The sequence below is a fragment of the Oryza brachyantha genome, chromosome 3, assembly GCF_000231095.2.
Source record: "Oryza brachyantha chromosome 3, ObraRS2, whole genome shotgun sequence".
Lineage (NCBI taxonomy): Eukaryota > Viridiplantae > Streptophyta > Magnoliopsida > Poales > Poaceae > Oryza > Oryza brachyantha.
This window is the reverse complement of record NC_023165.2, coordinates 836156-854461: the sequence shown is the minus strand read 5'-3', so window position 1 is coordinate 854461 and position 18306 is coordinate 836156. Positions and strand designations below refer to the sequence as shown.

Sequence of the window (18306 nt, the reverse complement as noted above, 5' to 3'; positions counted from 1 at the left end):
GTAACCTAAATATTGTACTAATATTAGCTGAAATTACAACAGTTAGTACCTCAGCCTTACTATAGTTAGGAAAGATTATTCAAGATAATAAAAATTGAAATACCATGTTAGAAACAATTTTTTCATTGTGAAAATATGAGATAGGTACATAAATTTTCCTTATACATTACAAGGTTGACATTCATTTGTCACCATGATTCTTTCTCAAATATGCAATCTAGTCTGCTTTGTTTAAAACTTCAAATCGCTTTATCAGCAACCTGGAATGGACCCAGCAATTAATTGCCACATATTTGTGGCTACAGTAGCTGTAAGGTTCTCTGTCTTCATATCCATAGGTCATCATTGGCAGGGCAAGATAGTTGGCTCCATGGGAGTTGATATGCTTCTACTGCACATTTCAGGGACAACTTCAGTGACCCCTTCGTCCTGAGTAATCATTGCTTTACTGATCAGTAACCTTGATCTGGAGTGCATGTGAATTAGTTTAATGGAGAGAAAAACAGTTGGCCTGGACATTAGCAGCAATACCTTCATTAGATTCCTGAAGTAAATTGTTGTGTAGTTCCCCGTTGGGAAGAGAATTTCTATTAGATCAGCAAGAACCAGCTGGGGCTGGGAGATAGCTCCGTCAAACCAATCTTAAAAATAGAAGAAAGGCAAAACTCCATTAGACAGTTACATAGTTTGAAAGCATGGCACTGGAGTTCAGGCATGTTTTTTTTCCAAAAAGAAAAGCTGTATCAGCAGAGCTAGTGTATACGGTAGAGCATAGAGAAACAATAAAGAAAACTTCCATTACCAAGTTTCTTGGAATATCCTATTCTTTTATCAAATCTCCATATGCTACGGTTGGCAACAAAACTAAAACAAGAGTCACGGTCCACATTAATGCTCTCCAAGAACGTGGATAGTTTGTACTCTGCAGGCTCTGAAGCATATGTCTGATCTATGACCACATCAACTGTCTGAAATATACATAAACCAAAGCATAAAGTTAGATGCTAAACAAGTGAGTCATTGAAAACATTTGTGAAATATTAAAATCTCTGGTGTTTCATAGAAATATTTTATCCAGTATTAGCATTCTGACATTGTTTTTACTATGTTAAAGCAATTATTCTCTATTGTTTTTACAATGTTAAAACAATTATTCTGTATTGTCCCAAAAAGAAACGATGGATCTTTACTGCATCATGCGAAGCAGTGAGACGGATGATTATTCTGACAGTTATGTGTTATTGATACTCACACAAAGAATAGCATGGAAGTTGTCCATATCCTCTGGATCTGAAACGTTGAATCTCCTATTAGTAATAGTTGCATCAACAACCTCTGCTCCTGCATCTGTGACATACTGCTTATGGAATAAATGCCAATAGTCACATGAGTTGTCTGCATTTCTTTTGTTTATTTGACAGTTTTATGTTCAAAATGCCGAATAAACAAATGACGTTACCTGTACAATCCAACCTTCACTAACAAATGTCCACATACCCTACAGTGGTAGAAGGAACATAAAGTTGCTTATATGGACCATAAAACTGATGCTTTTATTTCAGTAGAAGTGCATACCTGTGTGAATTCAACCCATGCCACTATAGGTTTGAATCTTGTGCTAAGATTTGCAGCTGCTTTGCTTAAGCATAAATAGTTTGTCTTTATCTGCATCGACATACTAGATAAATTAGGTAAATTGTTTGTAGGTATTACTTCTGTTTCATATTACAAGATGTTCTAGTCATACTTAGATTCATATGGATATTAATGAATCTAAACACATATATGAAACATATTCATTGATCTATGGATAAATCTAGATAGGGCCAAAACATTTTATAATTTGGAATGGAGGGAGTACTTGATTGAATTTTGCAAACAGTAGTGGTCTTAAATCTATTTTCTCTATGCTACTGAAACTAACGTTACTTTAGAGTGGTACTGTAGTAGTATTGTTGTACTATGAATGTGTAAATAACAATGTTCTTCCATGATCGTATGAATGCAAATGAACTTAAATTGATTGGCTTAACTGCGTCATATACTGTGTTAGCCCTGTCTTCAGAATTTGTGAAAGCTCCCAAGTACTTGATCCACTCAGCCCTCTGGACATAGACGTTTGAGACACAATATTAGTGTATCTGAGTGTTGTAATCTTCCAAACAGAGCACAGAGAAATTCCGGTTTTTGCTTACCTGCAATGGTGTGGCCTCTTCAGAGGGTACATAAGCTGCGAAATTGCAGCCTTCATCTGTAGTGCTCATGAAATGTGCACTAAATTGCGTGAGTATCTGTGCGTCAGTCTTGTTAATAAGTTGGACATTTCCACTTGCATATGATTGGAGCACACACTGGGAGGCAATTTGATCAGATGTTATCCCCTTCAAGTTTTGTAGTACTCCAAGTAGCTGCATCGAATGTGAAAAAAGTGCTGCAGTGCTCAATGAATATGATAGTCATATGCAAGAGGCATTTAATTCTACAGATGATATTGTTTCTCCTTTTCAGTTTCAGTTGTGGCTTTGCTTCATTGTCTAGGACTGCACAGATAGAGAATGCTATCTCCTATCCTCATTCTAGAATAGAAGAAAATGGGTTGCACTGGAGATCCTGTTATTTGTATGGCTGAGATCTTAGCTCGTGTTTTGTGGCCGCACAAGGATCCAATGGACACAGTACTCTTAATCTGTCCAGCATTGCTCACCTCAAAGAATGATACTGCAGAAGAAATTGGAAAAAGTAAAATATTAATCTGATCAGTTCCCTATGTTGTCTAGAAAAAGAAGGCATTTGGAAATACTTCAAATTGGAGATTTGAAGGAGTTGAATGAAAGGATGCATAATTGTGAACTAAGATACTGAACTTTTTATGGTGCTGTTCGCAATGTTGCATTATACTGTTGCAAACTATGGCGCGATGTCTGAACAGAGAAGTTTCGAATTGAAATGCAGAGTCTGCTAGTTCATACTTCATATACATATTAAAATCGAATGGCCAATATAATAGTGAATTTGTCGCATCAATGAATTGCACAAATACATGGTGTGCTTGACTGCTTTCTACCTGGAGAAGCCGTGGTGTCGACGGAGTAATTGGCAAGAGGGATAACGAACGACTTGATCCTCCCAGTGCAATACTTGGTCTTGGTCGCCATCTTGGACGTGTTCTACACAGCTCACCAAGCTCCAAAACTTCATCAGCAGAGAGTTTGATGTGCCAATATGGGCTGAGAAAAAGGCTAGGATTCACGCACAACACATACCTGCATGAGAAGGTAGCTCTTGCCGTTCCAGTTGTTCTTGACGACCTTGAAGCTCTGGCCGTAGTATATCTGGAACCTGGTGGCGTCCTCCACCTTGGACACCGGCCCGGCCACCGCCGGCGGCGCCGCCGCCTTCGGCTTCCCCGCCGCCGCAGCGATGTGCGTCGACGGCAAGAGCAGCTGGCACAGCACCACCGCCTGCAGGCAGCTACTACGCCTATAACCCATCACTGATCTCTTCCCACTGGAAGTGGCCATCAGACTGAGCTGGCCATTGCTTCTCTCTTCTCTTTTGTTTCGTTTCGTTTTGGCATGTGCAACCCGAGCAAGAGGCCTATGAAATCTGCTGCTGTTCATTTCGCTTGCCCGTGAGCGAGCGAGAGGCCGTACGTGACTGACAGGTGTGCTGTTGTTACTCGGAGCAAGAGCTGGAGAGCGGCGGCCTCTTTTGTCACGGCGCGGAATTGGTAGGATTCTCGTGAGATGCAGGATGATCCATTATTCCTTTCCATCTCCATGCTCTGAGAAGGGTGTGGAGGCTTGGACCCACGTGTAGGCTACTCCAATAAATAGGCGAAGGATCCGTGTTGAAGACTAGCATGCAGCTACGGTGGTTGTTTGATTTTTTTTTTGAAAAACAAACTGCATATTTAAAAAAATAATTTATAAATAAAACTTTATATATGTATTCGTAGTGATTTAAAAGTAAATTCTAGAAGATAAATTATGATGAAAAAATATCATAAATAACTCATAAATAATTTATGGTTAAAATTTTAAATTTAAGCTTATACGTCTAAAAACTAAGGGCGTTAATTCACATCATATTTATGTACTAGTACTACATGTTTACTGGACGAAGCAATGATGAACTTATAATAGGACACGGTAGTACAGATGTACCTCCATAAATTTTGGAAATAATCTAGTATGCTTTAATAAGTACTACACATGTATACATCATTAGTTGGGTCAGAATAATCATTTGTTTGGCCGAAATTCACACCGATCATACATTTGGACACAATGCCGGCCGGCCTGCACATCTGTGCACCATACCCGCGTGGCGCTGGCACTGAGTACAAAGATACCTCTATTTTTTCGTTTTTCTTATTCATTTTTCTTATGCTTATTATAAGACAAAATTCAAATTTTTAATCTTAAATTTATGATTGATTTTAAGATTTTTTCACTGGAGTTTATTTTTTAGCACTCGACTTTCATAAATTATTTTTTGTTTGCATTATGCATCGTTGGAGAATGTCAACGTCAGTACATTATGAACTACTTTCGTAGCGAAAATTTCCCATATTTCAGTAGTTTAATGTTCAATTCAAATTGACATTTCTTGAGGAAATTAACTACACTCGTGAAGAGACATCCTGATGGATTTTGTATATATAAATTTATGACATATATCTGTCATGAAATAAGTTCTCACATCAGAAACATGTATGGAATGTATATAAGTTGGTGGTGAAGCATCCCTCAATATCTGGATAGCATCACAAATTTCTTAGCTATTTTTTATATAAAATTGACTTTAGTTTCCCTTATAAGAAATATATATATAGTACTCTATTTTTATACCATGAAGCATTAGTTTTTAGCACAGTGCAAATGTTTCAATTACTCTATCCCCAATTCCTATACCAAAACTCCTGCGTCCGCCACTGTCAAGAGATATCTCATTCGGAAGACTATCCTTTTTTTTCTAAGGGAATTAGCACGAGGTGGTGCTATTTCATTGATAAAGAGGGAGAAAAAGTGTTAACCCCTAGGGGATAAACAGGAAAAGATAGACTAGTTTCTGATTACAAGGTATAAGGCAACAGATCTCTAAGTTTTTTTGGCTCCGGCTAATGTCCAGGTTCTTGCCTCCTCTTCTATTCTTGTCATGAGGCCAAAGGTAGTTGTCTCATTATGGTCGAAAACACGGTGATTTCTTTCTTTCCAGATTTCCTAAACAATTAGCAGAAGTGTTTGCAGTCTTTTTCATAGGATCCCCTGCATATCGGAGGTCATCTCGCACCAATCTTGGACACTCTGCGCTGCGCCCCAGTGAGACGGGTCTAATTGCTGGTAAGCTAGCCATGTAGCCACCATTCTCCAAATCCGCTTTGTGTATCTGCAGTGCACAAGTAGATGGATTGCTGATTCATTTGTTAAACGACGTAGCGGGCATGAACCATTGTTTGGCCACCCTCTAGCTTCGAGCCGATCCGAAGTCCATACTCTATTCTGGATCACTAGCCATGCAAAGAATTTACATTTTGGTGGGGCCCACATCTTCCAGTTTATGCTGTTGAATTTAGTGGCGATGGAGCCCAGACATTGTGCTTTATAGGCCGACGAGGCTGAGTATTGGCCATGATTCGGAAGACTATCAATACAATGCCAATCATAATCAAGCCATTCAGAGATGCTCGGCCGATCAACCGCGAATGAAACAATAAATATTGAACATTATGTGTGTACATGTTGTGTGTGTGTGTGTGTGTGTGTGTCTATATATATATATATATATATATATATATATATATATATATATATATATATATATGTATATATATGTATATGTATACATCTGTATTTGCACTTTCAAACAATTATGATACACCAGGGTTAGATTTAGCAGGGATGACGTACAAACAATATTAATGACATACATTCTCCAGTTATACACCAGTTAATATTGTGACACGAAGGCAGTTAATTAATGTTAACCTTCTCTTCATGCACTAGCTAGCTAGCTACTGAGGTTATAGCAGATTATATAACAGTCATGGAATAAGACCTTTTAGTGATCGCACTCGGCTGGAGTGCGGATGGCCAACGCGGAGGTTAGAAACGTCCATTTCCCACTCAAAAACATGCTGGAAATGCCCTTCCCTTTGGAGAGCGGAAGCCACAATTTGTTGCTTCCATCACGACCCCATCCTGGCTTCATCACTTCCTTTGCCTTCTTCTTGACCAGCTCTTGCTCAGTAGGGCCTGTGACTTGCTTTGGTGCTAAAAGGAGTGACACAATCTGCAGCAGCTCACTCACTGTTGTTTCTTTGCTGCTGCCCAACCTTTGGTATGAGGATGACGGCCTCATCAAGAACAACTTGTCCCTTATGAGTGCCTTGAACTTGCTAAAAATGGAAACCCTACCACTAACTTTGGTCGTAAGAATGGGGAAATGGAACTTCTCGGTCGCCTTGCTGACGGCACTTGCTGCTGGGTTCGAGTGGAAGCTGACCTTCTTCGATGGCTCGATGCGGTGGAAGAATGTCTTTGCCGCACCGACCCTTGAAACGAATAGGCCATGGTTGACGTCAACCTTCTCGTACAGATCGAAGGTTGCATCAGGGTTGACGTCCTCGAAACCAGTAGCAAAGTCATCAGGTTGAGATTGCGAGAAGATGGGGGCAGTGTCGATGCCGCCTACGTCAGTGGGATCGGTCATGCGATGACCGGCTTCTCCTGCAATCTAGCTCTGAGTTAGTGCGTGCATGAACTCTCTGCATGCCTGCATCAAGCACGGCATATGGCTTAAGTTGCTTCTGAACACAGAATCAAATATTACATACCTGAATTGTCAGCAGTGTCTTTTATAGGATACTGTGCAACGATGGCTTGTGTTAGATTGTTTTCATCTCCTTCTACAACGATCTGCTTTGGCGATAGGAATCATGCATGCAATCAGTCTCATGAATAGCATAATAATGAGAATATACTTGAATAAGTTTTATGCAAACAATTAATTACCTCCCCAAGGTCATTGTTCACCAGCTTAATTCCTCTAAGGTTCTCCACCCTCTTCTTCTCGTCCTTGAACACTTCCATGTCAGTGATCTCGACCTGTAGCCTCGCGGATTCGCTGTGGTTAGAAGTGCCAATGCCGCCCATCTCAACTAGAGAGGACAATTCGTTGATGTAGCTAGCACTGCTTGTGCTAGCTCCTAACCACATATCAGGGTAGCTACTGGAGCCATTAATTAGCTCCTGAGAGGCTGTCGCAACTGACAGGAATTCTTGAAGAATGTCAACTTCGTTGGGGTTACTGCGGAGGATGCCCGTCTTCGTGTCAAGGCTGACGTCCTGTGGGAAGTCCTCCACCTCCAAGGGAGGCAAGGTGAGCCTGTGCTGCAGCCTGGCACATTCCAGTGCAACATCCACCTGCATATATATGAACATAATTGCATCGGTAAGAATTCATTGTCTGATCGAGTATGTCATCTGTACCAGCTGCTAAATAAGAATCATTTTATTTTTACTATGTATATGTACCTTGGATGGAAGGCATGAAAAGTTGGCTGCAACTGGGTTCGTCATGAATGGATTGGTGGCGTTAAAGGCGTCTTCACTCAGAAACTGCATCCATTTTCCATCCTCGTGAGGTGCACTCATCTGCATCCCGAACCCACCGTGCATGGAGTCCATTGGCGTCTCTGTCGGGAAAGAGAAGCCGCTGCTCTCAAAGTCATCACCTCTTCCATCAAACGACACTTCCAGTGTTGGGGAGCGGTCGACATTGCTCGTCATCCATTGAGGTTGCTCGGCATGGTGGTGCACCACACCATAATGCTCTATGATCTTCGGCCCGGGCGCTGTCTTCTTGAATACCCGGCACAAAGCGTATGCATCCTACATATAGATACACAAATGCAAAGAGGTTGAGGCCTCATCTGTCAGGCAGCTAGTAGCATACACTGTACTCTTCGTCTATAGTCTCAGAAAATCTATAACCATACTATATTTATGAATAAATCATACTATGTATATGTTATATAAATGGTTAGTCCATGTATTACGGTTATAGATTCAAAAACACGCTAGGAGGAATAATAACACACCTGTAAGCCAGTGTCAGTCTCACATTCCCTCTCATCGAGGCGGTACTCGTGCATGACCCAGTCGGTGCGAGAACCATGTGGGGCTCGACCACGGTAATACACAAGAGTCTTCTTCATACCAACTGCACGCCTCTGCGAGTTCACTTTTCGATCTTTTCCAGTTGCCTTCCAGTATCCGGCTTTTGTTGCACGGTTTGTTCTTGATCCATTTGGGTACTTGCGGTCTCTAGGGCTGAAGAAGTACCATTCGAGATCTTTACTTGGAAGAAATGATTTTTCTGGATAGTGAACATTCAGTCAGGGGATATCATACATACAAATACATAATCATGCAGCGTAGATATTACGCTTCTATATGAGTACTTGTATACTATCATCATTGGATCTAATGACACAATTAAGATATGACTATTTAGCATGATAGCCCACCATAGCTGAAAAGAAAACTAGACCGAGATCACTTTATATCTCTTGGATGCTGTGCAGCTTTTGTTCATCTTCTTGACTTATATGTTCATCACAAGCCCCTTTCTTAAGTTCATCCTTTATTTTGCCACCCAAAGAAAAAAGGACTAATCATTATTTCATCTTTTTATTATATTTTTTTACAGCACTCACTTCTTAGAATGTTGAACGCTACATGGTATATATGTAAGTAAACTATCAAAGCAAACAGCAAGTGGATAAAGAGAGAATATATCTTTTCGTCAAATCTCTGTGATTGTGACATGGTCCAAAACATATAAACTTTAACTTTGATGTTACTGATATAAAGGATTTATTTTCCATTACAACTATCTGCATGGATGGAGGTATATATAGTGTCACCTTTACACTTGGCAGAATTTTGACATTTCTTTTCAAGATAAATTTCTTTTGACAAAAGGACCAAGATCTATCAATATCCCTCCTTTCGGTGTGCATAAGATGTTTGGAAGTAAAGCAAATTTCACGGTATGATTAATCTTGTTTTCACACAAAGCTATGACAGTGAAACATGGCTTTTGACAATGCTTGATTTTATATACAGAGAAAGAAATATCGAAATATGCTCGATACAACTAGAAATTCAAATGGTACCAAAATGTACTGAGTTAATCATGGAAATCTCTTTCATACTTTTGTGAAATAAAAACTAAGCAACAGATAAAAGCTACCACATTTATAATCAGAATTAGTGATTATTGTTACATGCATTTCAAGTTTTCAACTACAATAGCTCGATGAAGTGCTCATCAAGAAGGGAACATGTGGTTATTCTTTCCTCAAATGTAGGCATTGGTGTTTCTTGGGGAGGCGTAATCGTATAATAATTGAATAAGATTGCTTAATGTATCCATAACACGGCACCCAATAAACATACTGTACCTATATATGTGCTTTCCTTGGAGAACAATAAAGGTGCATGTTTGCCTATAGATATTGATAGCCTGAATTTTAACTCATGCATACAAACTAAAAACTTGTTCATATGGCACTTGCACAAAAATCTCATATGAATTAAGATATTTCATCATTAACCGGACTACTCCTTAATTACCATTACTTATTTCTCCGTGTAGTTAATCATGAAACTGCTTCTCCTACCCTTAGAGAAGGAAAGAAACTGCTACGCCTATATAGCAAGCTAATGATATATAACTTATAGAAGCGCCAATTGGTGATAAATACTTGCATGGAAATAGGGTTGGATTGAAATATGTGTCCTAGCATGGTCTACGGAATGCTAACTTCTCCCACCAACAAGCAAAACAAAAACTAGGTATAAACATCACTACAACAAGCACAGTAAGAACATACCTGGAAGATCCCAAGGCTCGCACTTGTAAAGATCAACTTCTGGAATGATTTCGAGCTCTATCTGTCTCCCATTGATCTTCCGCTTAAGGTAGTAGATGATTAGCTCCTCATCTGTTGGGTGGAACCTGAAACCTGGAGGCAAACTCACAGGCGCCATATGCTTCCTCTGGCCTTCCTCTCAAAACTCCCACAGCAAGTCAGCAAGAGATGATTATAGCTAGGCAGGCAGGCAAGGCTATCCAAAGCTAAAATGTGGACAGCCACCAAACTTGTTTGAATAGCTATATGAATGAATTAATGAGCTACAATGTACAAAAACCTGCAACATACAATAACAGAGACATGAGTGAACAAGATTGGATCATCATGCATGCAAGTAAGACAGAAAATGGAGAGGATCGAGGAGGAAGAGGGGAGACCTTGGTGCTATTGGCTAATGGCACATGAGAGAAGAAGAAGAGAGGGAGGGAAAGGGGCAGGAGGAGGGAGCGTGGTTTTATAGCAGATTTTATGGGAGTATTTTATATGTATGTTTGGATTCTTCCCACCTTTCACAAGAAGCTACTACTAATACTATACTAAGCTCAACTCTCCCTGTCTCTCTCCTGTTAATTTGCTTTTGCTTTCTGTTGTCTCCTGTCAGTTTAGCTTTAGCGGTGAATAGAGAAATATCCCAATCTTCTCTTCTTGTCTTTGGCTGCTGATAAAGTGAATTGCTGTAGCTCCAGAGATGAAGAGATGCCATTGGTTGCTTTGTGGGGCCAACTTGGCCGTGTCTAGTCAGCTCCCGTTGGAAAGAGTGAGGGGCCCAAGGTTGGTACTCGATTCCCGTACTTTTTTTCGCTCATGGCAGCCTCCTCCTTCCCTTTGACGGTTTACGTCACGTTCACACACGCGCCCCCATGTAGATTTTGCCGGGGGCCCTGCCTCGATGCGTGTGCCCTGCATGATTAGCAGCTAATGCTGTAATATAGTACTAATACTTTGTTAGGGCTGATTAACTGTCTGTCAACTGAGAGGCAATGCTGAGCTCAAGTTTACCTGTTCTTCTGTTCTGGGTATTCAAGAGCGGAGGCCAATGCTCGGCAACCGATGTGATGATCATGAGCTAATGGCTGCAGCCTGCAGGCCGACAGTAAGCTGGTCATCTCTGTTAAGACATTGTCAAGAGAAAAGTTAGTGTTGCATAGTTCTACACGAAAGTCTGCATACTGTAGTTTGTATAGTATCATTTTCTGTATCTTGTGCAAACATCAATGAGAACTCTGAACGAATGTACATGCAAGTAGTGAAAGTCAAGCTATAATTGGTGAGTGTTCATAAAAACCTGCCAGGCTAAACAAAAACCTGAGTATCTGACCAGAAAAGGCTGGTAGACCACTGAAAACTAATTCAAGGAGCAGGTTCACAATTGAAAATAGTATATAAACATTATATCTTATGAAAAATGCAACAGCCATAAGAGCAGGTACAACACCGGCCTATAAGCTAGCTGTAAGCATATTTTAAAGAAATAAGAGAGGAGAGAGAAGGAAGGTGGACTACTAATTTATAGCCAGCTGCACACGGGCTCAAGACAAAATGTGTATATGACATGTAGGACCATGTATTAATGTTTTGTAGTTAACTATTGTATGAATTGACCATAGATGAATTGAAGCCAGTAGTTGGCTATACTATTGAACTTGCTCTAACATGCTAACCGCTATGTGCAACTCCTATGAAAAATGCAGCGGTCTTGAGATCAAGGAATCAAATGACACGTATATTCACAGTTTGCAACAAGCACCCATCCAGGGTGACAAATGTGGCAAGCTCATTTGCTAGAGACAAAGGAGCCTAATAAAGATTGCGCTCACAACTGTCCACACTGAAAAGGCTTCTGTTGGATCTAGTGAGCAACCAGAAATCCAAGGTGAAAACAGGACCCACTAATACCCAAAATGATTTTGTTCATTTTGACCCACAGTTATCTCATTTTACTAAAGTATCCAGTAAAGACAGTTTATCCACAAACCACCGTCCTTTTACTGAAGTTGGGAAGGAACTGCTAGAAAGAGACATTTTATACCACAAACATGAGCATATAGGATAACTAAGTAAGATGGGTTTGAACTATGGTTAGGAACAACACAACTGGTTGGTCCATGATCGAATTGTACTCCAGTCCCATGTAAATATGTAATGAACCAATGATGGTGATGATCTCTTAGCAACTATCAAAAAGAAAAGGTTATCCAACAAATGTACTGTGATAGCCAGGCTTTCGACACGTTCCTCGGCTAAGCCTACATGGCAAGTGCAAAGAGCTGGGTCCCGGACGCTTTTGAGGCCTTCCAACTTGCGGCTGCTGATGCATAGCTTGTGGGCCACTTTTCCTTTTTATCAATCCATCCGCCCAGCTTTAGGTTCCTTTCCCCTTTTCGAGTTTATGCTTCTCCCCACCCCACACAGCGAGTATCTCCAAAACCATCCCATCGGAAGCTATTCTACGTATGTACCTCCCTCCTACCTCCAGCGTATCATGTACAAGTACATTAACATTAGGAAATACGCAGGGCAAAACTTTACCTGAGCCTATGATTTGTTGCACTGGTGCCAAAAAAAGGAAGGAGGTGCCCAATGTGACATGAATGGTAACACAAGTCGGTCGATCCGACAGCTTAGAGTGAACAGGAATGGCACACATGACACAATCTATTTAAAATCTAAAAGTGCAGTGATTAGTAATACTTAATATTATGAAATGGTAAAGTACGATCAGCCAGCTTGATTAGTAAAGGAGGCACAAATCTCCACAACTTCACATGGCTTTTAAGGAATAAGAGCAGATAAAGGGAGAATTTAGCCCACCTGGACCCAGCAAATCAGCTAATATATCTTCACAATGATGACAGATTGCCAGAGACAAATTACACTCTGATCAAACTAATGATTAGCGAGCTGTTTGTCTTGCAGTCCTTGTATTTTCATGACATACAGTCTACCTTTGTTTTGAGAAATAATCTTCCACTTGAATCTTTTTGAAAGATCGTTTATCTTAAGCATCACACCGTAATTTGAGATATTGGCAAAACTGGCTAAAAACTATCACTCTCTATCTATTTCCTCTGAGGACTAAACAATTCACCACACAGGTAAGATAGATAGGCAACTGTAACAGTTTTGATGAAAAATGACTGACCAGTAATAGATTAGTTATGCCAAGGAATAACTCAGAACATTTAAGGGGGTGTTGGGATCAAGACCTTGAGTGCCCACATTGTCATCCATGGATAGATCGGTGGTCTCTGCCAAAGCCAAGCAAAGTACTTCAACCTGGATATGGAAATAGTTAGAATTAAGATATGCTGAGATATATTCCATTCAAAAGCATTTCACAAAAGTTATTTAATCACAAAGGTTGCAGAGCTGAATGCAGTGTCGGTTCTGATTATAGGAGAAGAGGAATCACAACGAAAAAAAACACAACAGTGTAGCCGAAAGGATAGGCCACCCTTAGCCTCCCAACTTTTGAAAGCCCAAAAAGTAGGCCCTTGTTCAAGTATCTTACCTTCTACAAGAATCGTCTTGTACCCAAAGAAGGAAAGAAATCTGAATACCTGAAGAAATATTATGATGATAATATAACCAGTGCAGAAAACTTTATCTGTTTCCATTGTAGACAGTTCCTGCCAATCAATCCATAAGACACAAAGTTCGTATTTCTCCTGTAGCAGTCCAAAATCACAAATTCAGTTCCCACCAGTGTCATTTTCTTGACTGGTGATTAAAATCCATAAGGACATAAGTACCCTGTAAAGTAAAGTAGTTTAGACAACTTGCAATTTGCAAACATTTTGCTTATGTCATGTCCAGCCACTACGTGAGGCTTTCACATGGTTTACAATCTCTGATTAGCTGACCATAGTGAGTGCAAGAATCAGTAATAGCACTTTAATGGCAGCACTAAGAGTAGGAAGCAACACTCGGAATTCATCGCTCATCAGCTACAATAAAATTAGTTGGCCAAGTTTGTGGACTCACTGTATCAGACAAGCATGGCTCAGAGGTAAACTTCATATATTTTTCTTAAAGAACTAAGAAGAACAAACTCACTGTCTGGGTTTGACCTTGCTGCCGCCTGCTGGACAATGATGCCTGGCAGAACATCTGCTCTATACCATAATTGTAGTATATTCCTTAATAGATGGCAAAACAAGGTTACATTCTGATATTCTCAATTCAGAGTAGGACCATTATCTTGGCTCTACCGCTGTGGCTAGGATGCTAGCTAGATCTGATGTATCTCAAGGAAAATCTTGCATAGCAACAGAGCTACTGCACTGCTACTTGCCAGCTTCATATTGGGCTGTAGAAACTGCAAAAATAAGAAAATATATGAATTTCAATTTTCACCAGTTATGAGATCATAAGTGCATATACAGGGGGGGAATAAACTTGCTCCGTTCTCATTGCATGTCTTGTTCAGCACAATTAAGAAGAATAACTTGGAACACGAAGATGCAGGTTTTTGGAGCTTGCAGCAGGAAAAAGCAAGCACAAACATGGAGAAAAACATGTCAAAATGCAAAATCTTCAGAAGGAAGAAAGCAATAATAGAACTGAGGTCGCCATCAAACCAAAAGTTGGAATTATTGCCTTCATTCATTGGATACTGCAAGTTCCTAAGCTATAACAACAGAACCTGCACATGTTTAACATGCTTACTTTTCTCTTGACAATTTGAGAAAGCAAGAAATCTTGTGAGCATCTGAACTATGAATATGATACCGTTCAAGGTGAAATTAAGAACGTGCTACAGCATTATGCCTGTGGATTTTTATCATTGTGAAACAACTGCATCAAAATTGTAAGATATTTTTCAGGTGACTTCCAAAAATGAAACATCTGTTTAAGTGGTCACCACGTCAGCTCCTATCGCAAAAGGCAACATCATGTGATCATGATAACTGGCATCATAGTATATATATCCAGCTAAATGAAAATGGAATAGAAGATAGCAAAAGGTACTGTAAAATTAAATAGGACAGATCATTAAATTAGAAGAATAGCTTACATAGAATTAATGAAAATAAACCTATCAGAACTCAGAAGTAAATGGCATGTAAAATTAAGTTCATAAAGAGAGTGAATAGTTCAAATAAGTTCACCAAGATAGTCTGTTACACTTCATTTACTCATATGCATTTCTAGTTACAAAAATTTATTATGCAGATTCCATAAGATTAAAAAAACTACAATCCACTGAACTGTAAACGAACGAATAGTATAATATTTATGTTCAACTACTATAAATCACCATGGTGTTTCCATGTGTTTTGGCCATGATTTCATGGTACTAGAAGCCCAAATTGAACTTAATCGACAAACGCATTGATTTCACTGCACTCGGAACATTCTACTAAAACCTTATGTAAAGAAGATATAGAGCCCCAAGCTCCCAAGCGAGTATTATAAGCAATTCCTACTTGTATCGCTTATGTTATTGTGCAATCTCTGCTACTAATGTCTCCAAAAACAAAACTAAAGAAGATTTTTAGTTGCACACATTACCCTTAGCACTTCCAGTTTCCTTTCTAGACTAAAATAAGAGCAAAAGTTTAACTTAACCCAAGAATATTGAGAACAATTGTGTCATCCTGCAGTTAAATCAGCAATAAAACTCTGCCACAAGTCCATAACCACTCTGTGAATACAGATGTCTTCAAAATGCAATGTACATTATAAGCCCAGGTCTTATGAACATGGAGTTTACACTTTCAAAAATGGTGAGTGACTTCACCTCAATGAATATGCAGAGTTTAAACGGAGTCTTACTGGCTAGCACCACAAGTTGGTAGGCTAAACGGCCTGGGTTCGAGACTCACCTTCTACTTAATTCCATTGATATGAATGTTCTTCCTTTCATATCCAGCTTTTTAAAAAAAGTTCAAAAGACTAGTGTGAACCAGTCCACAATGTGCTATTTTGCTTTTCCATATACCTGTCATGTTCTCTGTTAAAATTATATGGGATGTGTGACATTACGGATATTTTATAGGATTTTTCAGACAGCTAAGATGCATTCCAACTATAAAAGATTAAGACACTAAAGTTTTCCTTTCATTACCCGTGCATGGCCATACAAGTTTTCTTCTTTAAGAGGGCATTATGCAATCACAAATATATGCATCTAAACAATTAAGCATCTAAACCGTCTAAAATTATCACAGTTTGCTTATGTACAAGCATTTTGTCTCAAAGATAAGCCACTTTCAGAGAAGTTTCCACAGCCAGGACAAATCTTGTTCAAGGAACACCCACACTCTTAGCCCATCGATTGGTACACACTAATATATTATGTTGATACATTACAGTACAATGAGGACTGACACTGACTCAACACTACACAAGAAAATTGCGGCTATGTACAGACATGCAACTAGATTCCAATTGACGACAATAGGAACACTTGCTCGTCTATATAAGGTGCATATCAAATTTAAACTGGCTTCAGCCATGCAGTGAGATAACAGCACAGGTCTAAAACAAGTTGTGGATCACAAAAAAAGTTTAGATGCACAAAAAAATAAGTTGGTTCACACATTTGATTAGCATATGTTAGCTCACACAAACTAATTGTGCAAACTGGAGATTATCCTGGAGTAAATAGAAGGAAGGGCCGGAGAAGATAGCAGACCTATTGAAAAACTACCACAGCAGTTACCACTCAACAGTCATGCCAACCAGCCTGTGGAACGTTATATTTTGCATAAAATAGATGATGCCGGCATGCTGTCAGTGAAATTTCATGAATATTCCCTTATGCTTGTGCTAGCCGATGAGTATTGTGCATAACATATATATTAGCATTGCATACCCTTGTTGAATGCACATCCGGATATAGGTAAATTTGGTTCAGGAAGATTATTGACAGGGTGACATGTGGCAAAGCAGAGCTGTGATCAAGAGTAAAACAAGGACATGTTTCATAGTTTGCCTTCTAAATAGACAATTACAACCATAAATCATTGATAGACATGGCTTGAAATCCACATTTTTTATAAAGACAATGCAGGTTCCTAAATTTTGCAGCACAAGACTGAATAGGTCTCCAACCACAAAGTACTGGTAGTTTGGATCAATGTCAAGCATCAGCAGAACGTACACTTATTTCAGATAACTTCTCTGCATAACCAAATCAAAAGGCAATTAATCAATTGTTTCCTTGAGATACTAGTATACGTTCTCCAAACACAACAATGACAAGGATGCTGAAATGCAACAACCTCATGCCAAATAACCTATAGTATAGCATTACTTCATACTTCAGAGCTGATATTGAATATCTGAAAACTGCATCGTCTGGACCAAATGTAGAGGTGGTGGGCAGCCAGCATACCTGTTCCAGTGTGCGCCCGGCGTTCAGCTTGAGGTGCAGCGCCCCTGGTGGTTCGATCGGCTGCGCAATGCCGCCTGCACACCTCCAGAAACAGGACAGCCAGCATCGGCTTAGTCCAAAACCCCACGGGCAATAGCACTGGGATTAGGGCCGCGCGGCGCAAGTGCTGGTCCGAGATGAAACTATGGGCTGGAGCGGCGGTGGAGAAGTGAGAGGAATGGAATCCAATTGTGCGAGTCGGAGCAACCCCACTCACGCCGTCACCCAAGGCGGTGAAGTGAAATCCGGCGCCGCGCGGAGGAAACCCAATCGCCGGGCGGCCCCGAGGGCTCCATCCGAAATGCCGGGCGAGCCCAACGAGGCCACGAGCACTTGATGCGAGGGCTCCGTTTCGGCGGCGTCTAGCGCAGAGCCTGCCTGTGCGGCGGGCTGCGATCCATGCCTCGGCGAGTTTGCGATGGCCAAATGAGAGACTTGGGGCGGAGCACCGCGGCGGCGGCGGCGGCGGCGCCGGGCGGCCGGTGGGTTGATCGCCGCCGCGATTGAGTTGGAAAATTTTGGCATCCAAGGGTGCGACTGTGCGAATTTGGACTCTCCTGTTGGGCTTTCGGCCCACAAACCGAACGCGTTCCAACATTCACCTGTAGCGATCGGAATCACCTAATTTAGAATTTTCCCGCCAAAGCATTCAAAATTCCTTTCGAAAAACCGCCGTTCAAATCTTTTCCCTTGTATTATATTTGTAAGACAAATTTAAATTTAGAAAGTAAAATTTACATTATAAAAAATAGAATTAATTTTAAAGTTATATTATATGGCTAAAAATACATATACAAAAATCATGGTCACAAATTACTTTTCAATTATGAATAATCTCTCGGTTTTTTGGATGGGAATCGTCCTAAATTGAAATGCGGAGCAGCACAGATAAGAACATATTCGTGATTGAATATATGACTTGGGCCAAGTAATAATTCTGCAATGGAAGGCTGAAAGCCAAAACGAGCAACACATACAC

At 40.2% G+C, this 18306-nt stretch overlaps 2 protein-coding genes across 4 annotated transcripts; both read right to left on the bottom strand.

The window, feature by feature from the left end:
* Positions 1-29: 29 nt before the first annotated feature.
* Positions 30-3573, bottom strand: LOC102715836. 3 transcript variants are annotated; one of them, XM_006650919.3, is made up of 11 exons: positions 3264-3573; positions 3065-3167; positions 2705-2718; positions 2196-2408; positions 2034-2105; positions 1576-1665; positions 1460-1498; positions 1253-1357; positions 803-968; positions 532-641; positions 30-429 (listed from the first exon to the last, which is right to left on the bottom strand). In XM_006650919.3, exons 1-11 carry the CDS (start codon positions 3519-3521, stop codon positions 343-345), a joined length of 1257 nt encoding a protein of 418 aa, XP_006650982.2. In that variant the 5' UTR covers positions 3522-3573; the 3' UTR covers positions 30-342. The 3 variants fall into 3 exon arrangements, with proteins under 3 accessions (XP_006650982.2, XP_040378092.1, XP_015690381.1); XM_040522158.1 differs by having other exon boundaries at positions 2196-2351; XM_015834895.2 differs by having other exon boundaries at positions 396-466.
* A 2289-nt stretch (positions 3574-5862) lies between these two features.
* LOC102717876 (NAC domain-containing protein 86-like) lies at positions 5863-13592 on the bottom strand. The gene is made up of 10 exons (XM_006649226.3): positions 13507-13592; positions 13153-13222; positions 10946-11054; positions 10324-10846; positions 9905-10223; positions 8105-8382; positions 7539-7895; positions 7017-7427; positions 6839-6920; positions 5863-6731 (listed from the first exon to the last, which is right to left on the bottom strand). The coding sequence occupies exons 5-10, from the start codon at positions 10059-10061 to the stop codon at positions 6064-6066; spliced, it is 1953 nt and encodes a 650-aa protein (XP_006649289.1). The 5' UTR covers positions 10062-10223; positions 10324-10846; positions 10946-11054; positions 13153-13222; positions 13507-13592; the 3' UTR covers positions 5863-6063.
* Between the last annotated feature and the right edge of the window lie 4714 nt (positions 13593-18306).